Source organism: Phoxinus phoxinus, assembly GCF_949152265.1.
Source record: "Phoxinus phoxinus genome assembly, chromosome: 1".
NCBI classification, from domain to species: domain Eukaryota; kingdom Metazoa; phylum Chordata; class Actinopteri; order Cypriniformes; family Leuciscidae; genus Phoxinus; species Phoxinus phoxinus.
The window spans coordinates 23832744-23837559 of NC_136876.1; the positions used below are offsets into that span (position 1 = coordinate 23832744).

The 4816-nt window shown below is 38.4% G+C and overlaps 1 protein-coding gene across 1 annotated transcript; it reads left to right on the top strand.

Moving 5' to 3' along the window:
* Window positions 1–586: 586 nt before the first annotated feature.
* On the top strand, window positions 587–2403 carry LOC307006744 (uncharacterized protein). Its single transcript, XM_079628011.1, has 2 exons — window positions 587–634; window positions 1213–2403. Exon 2 carries the CDS (start codon window positions 1260–1262, stop codon window positions 2142–2144), a length of 885 nt encoding a protein of 294 aa, XP_079484137.1. The 5' UTR covers window positions 587–634; window positions 1213–1259; the 3' UTR covers window positions 2145–2403.
* Window positions 2404–4816: the final 2413 nt, after the last annotated feature.

The following is a 4816-nucleotide window of genomic DNA, read 5'->3' on the forward strand; positions in this document are numbered from 1 at the left end:
TTTCAGTCAAATGGATTTGCATTGACAATGAGTGATGTCAGCGTACTTCTTGGGTACTTATATATAGGTATAGGATAGGTAAGTACGTTCATGTTCCCATTGGCAAAAAAAAAAAAAAACATTTTAAGGGTGAATGAAACAAAAATCTTCAAATGCAGGATAAAACCACAGCTTTACTGAAAAAATAACACACAAAAAAACCTTATGACAAAAAAATACTGTGGTCTTTTAAGTCACAGTGAGTTTTTGGTGATTTTTCCCCAAGCCCATTCTTTTATTGGAAAAAGTTAGTATCACATGCAAATTTATGAGCAAGCTTGAATCACTGTTGAATTTTGTTTTGATTTTGCACATTGAATTAGCATTGCTATTGCGTCCTTGTTTCTTACTTTTCAACATGAATTTATTTTGTTAACCTTTTTACAACTATTTAGCATTAGATTATTGAAGCATTGAAACAACAACTGACATTATACTTCAACCACAATTCAATGTTGATGGTCAGTCATGTGCCGGCTGGGTTGAGTTGGTTAATGACGATATAACAAGGGGGAGGAGAAGCTGGTTATAGGATATATAAATAAGAGATCATTCATCTGTCTTATACAACACACAAGATCCACGTCCTTTACTGGTAGGGTGGTAATGTATTGATCTGATCTGAACTGAATCAACATTGAGCTTAATAATGGCACGATTGCCTTCTGTAGAGCTGCTTTATAGCTGAATTGATTTTTTTTTTTTTTACATTGACATAACATTGTTATGGAACTAAACTGAACTGAATAATGGCACTGTTGTCTTCTGTATAGCAAATTGAAGTAATTTCATAATTTATAATTTTTGTAACATTAACACTGTTACTTTGCTGTTTATTATTCTGAAGCTGAGGCGCTATATACTGTAAATAAGTTTGACTTGACTTGAACATTGTACATTGACATTTAATATTTTTTCCTACCGTGAGTTACTTTGAAGCAAATATATGAATATATGTCAATTGTAAAGTAAAACATATATATGTGAGGAGTAAATGTCAACTTCTGAAGTTCTTGCATATAAATAAAACATTTTGTTTTATTTATATGTATAAGAAATATTATGCATGTATGACTTTATTAATTCAATCATAAATACAGAATTTATATAGGCTAGTTTTCTTATTGCTCCATAAAGCAATAAATAAGTAAAGTTCCCTTTATTTTTTTGCAGAAAGTTAACCTACTTCCTCTGTGCCGAAAAATTCTGAAGAAACTAAAATGGCAAATGAAAATCTAATAACAAAGCTCGGTGTTTCCACCTCTAAGGACGATGAGGACATACTTGGAGCTCAAGGTTATCAGCTCATCAATGTTGACCTCAATGGAGGTACTGGTAAAAACCGGGTCTTTCTTTGGTTCAAGAAAGAGTGTGGCATGAGACCTGTGACCAGGATACAGTTTTCATTCTTAGATGATATGAGCAAAGGTCTTGATAGCGCCGGGTATGAGAAGATCGACAAGAATCTGAATACGGCTGGTGGAAGGCCCATCAATCTGTGGTACTTCTACGGCAACACTGAATTTGACATCCCTATTATGAACCTCGAGGTGAGCAAAGATGCCAACGAAGAGCCTGCTCTTCTGCAAGACGGCTGGGAGAGACTGGGCTGTGAAATGAACCGCGGTGCGGTGAATAACCTCTACTACCTGTGGGTGAAGAGAGAGAAGCCGAGCTACATCAGTGAGATCGCAGCCACTTCTGACTTCACTTCTGACAAGCAAAAGTTTGATCTGGGCTTCACTCGAGTGGATGAAGACACCAATCGTGGTGCTGGTGGAAACTATGTCTACCTCTGGTATCGGCGCACAACCGACAAGAGCAAAGCTCTCACTGCTCTTAATGTCTCCACTGACTTCCAGGAGAATGTAAGGATTCAGAATGAAGGCTTCAAAAAGGTCAGTGTTAATCTCAACGCCGGAACCTCTGGAAACGATGTCTACGCATGGCACCTGAACGAAGGATGTGAATCGCAGATCAAAGTCATGGTTCTACTGGTCAACTCTGAAGCCTGTGGGGTGTATCAGAAAGCTGGTGTCAGCTTTGTTCACAAAAATCTCAACGAGGGCAACAAAGGCCATGCAATGTACATAGCATACCAATAGCGCTCTAAATAATCAAATGTGTGCCACTATATGGCAACTATAATCACAATTATTGAAAATTGTAATATGCTATTTAAGCATATTTGGGTTTTGTAATACACCCAACACACAATTCAAGTGGCTTTTGTGATTTTGTTATAATTCATGAAATAAAGCATTTTTAACCACAACAAATGTTTGGTGAGGTTTTTACATTTGTGTGCCTGTCTTTGGAACATAGCAATATTCACTGTTCACTCATACCCATATTTCAGAGCCATACTGCTCAAGGACAAAATAAAAAGTTTAATCTTTTCTTTATTTGGTGCTGTTGTTTACTATAAGACCAAGTGCTTAGATACTAATACTATTCCACATTCATAATTGATGTTTCCAGGTGAAGTGCAAATCTAAAAGGTGAAAATAAATGATGCCCATTAGGAACGTGACCCCACCTTGCACTATGTTGACTGTAAGTGTAGGTACTGTGAGCAACTTTGGATATAAAAATATCTACAAAATTACAAATATCCTCATATAACTCTTATAATTTCTTGGGTCATTGCTCATTATGTCCACTAAGTGGAGTAATCACTTTACTTTTGAGTTCATGTCTCTGTGATGAGAACAAAACATGGCAGTCCAAAAAGAGCCACAAAGTTACAACGAGCTGCACAGGTATATCAAAAAGAAGGCCATGCCATTATAAAGCATTTGTTTCTTTTAGCCATTATTCATCTTTGTCGCCCACACACACACACACACACACACAGACACACACACACACACACACACACACACACACACACACACACACACACACACACACACACACACACACACACACACACACACACACACACACACGTACGTTGAGTTTTCATATAGGATTTTTATGCTGCTGTTTATTACCCCTCTACTCCTAAACCCAATCACATAACACTTTCTGCTTTTTTACTTTTTCAAAAAACATCACTTTGTATGATTTGTAAGCTTTTTCCCTCATTGGGGACCAAAAAATGTCCCCACCAGAACAAGGATTTTGGAGATTGCCATCATTGCCATTTTGTCCCTATAATGTAGGGTGTACCTGAACCACACATGTGAATAAAGTGTAATTCGGTCCTGGTCAGACATATTCTGCTGCTGGCATATTCTATTTAAATCGCAACTTGTCCTCCTTTTCTTTTCCCCGAGAGAAATATAGACCTTTTGTTGAAGTCGCTGTACCCTTATGTAACAGCCTCATGGCCTGGTTTTAAAAGCATCTTCTGTGCTGCTGCTGGGAGTTGTTCAAAGTGGAATTTCCTGCCATTTTGCAGTGTTCTCTCAGTATGTCTGAGATCAGATTGGCAGCTGTCCCGCTGTGCTCGGGACAGATAAGAAAAGTTTTCAGACAGCAATCAGCTGCAGGTTACAGCACAAAACAATGGCGAAATCACCACAGTGATGTGAAGCACTGATAATGTCTATAGTGCATTTATGTGGGGCTGCTGGGGCAAATAAGGGCCTGCACTGTATGTATTTTGTTTTTTCATACAATCTTATCAAGCAGACTAAAATTCAAATTTGATCAAGTTTGTGCTCAACCACTCGAGTGACAACCACTCGTCCAGAAAAGCATGATGGTATTGTTCACATACCGGTATATTGTCTGATTTAAACAGAAATTCTAAGAAACGATCAGATGGAGTGGCACAAAGACAACATTTTACTTTGATAATGCTCTTGCAACTTATAATAACTGCCTCGTCAGATGCTTTCCAGCAGAAAACATTTGCTTCATGAACCATAGAGTGAAACCAAACATAAGTTTTTGCTTCCAGTTTGCAACTGTCAGGTGTTGAATGAGTTTTTCTATCTGAGTAGCCTATGTGTTTACCTGCAGACTATGAGGGATGCCGCAGTGATCAGGTTATGCAGATATCTCTGGGTTGTTTGCCACTTGTTGGATAACATCTCACACTTGTTTTTACACCTGGAACTGTAAGACATCAGATTAACACACATACTGTAGACACAGAGCAACACTGGTTGTGTACTGATTGATATATTGCTGATTTCCTGAGTTTAGGGATGATGGGAAGGACTGAAAGTAAAAAAGAGCAAGGGGATGAAACATTCATCAGCAATACACTGAAGCAGGGGCCTCAATTTAGCAAACCCAATGAACAGGAGTATATACCCTTGCTGACAAAGCAGAAGAGGTGTGTGTGTGTGTGTGTGTGTGTGTGTGTGTGTGTGTGTGTGTGTGTGTGTGTGTGTGTGTGTGTGTGTGTGTGTGTGTGTGTGTGTGTGTGTGTGTGTGTGTGTGTGTGTGTGTGTGTGTGTGTGTGTGTGTGTGTGTGGATATATGCTTGGAAATCCTCCAGTGTTGGATTTTTCCAGCATTTGTCAGCACAGGGCAAGTGTGGGTTTCTCTGGTAAAGTCATCAGGGTGAGACCACAGGAGATAGAAGAATTTTGTCCTGACCAGGTAATGTTTTTGTGTGTGCAAGACGAGTACATGTCGGCAGAAAAACTGCAAGTTCAACAGAGAAAAAATGTGTACAATTTTTACCTTTAGGGGTACAACAGCTGGGACAAACCCTTAAAAGGACATATTCTTTTTTAATTCTAAAAGGTGCATACTATTAGTACTTGCTTTCATTCATAATATATTGTTTTGTTTAAGCTATAAGTACACTTTTCTC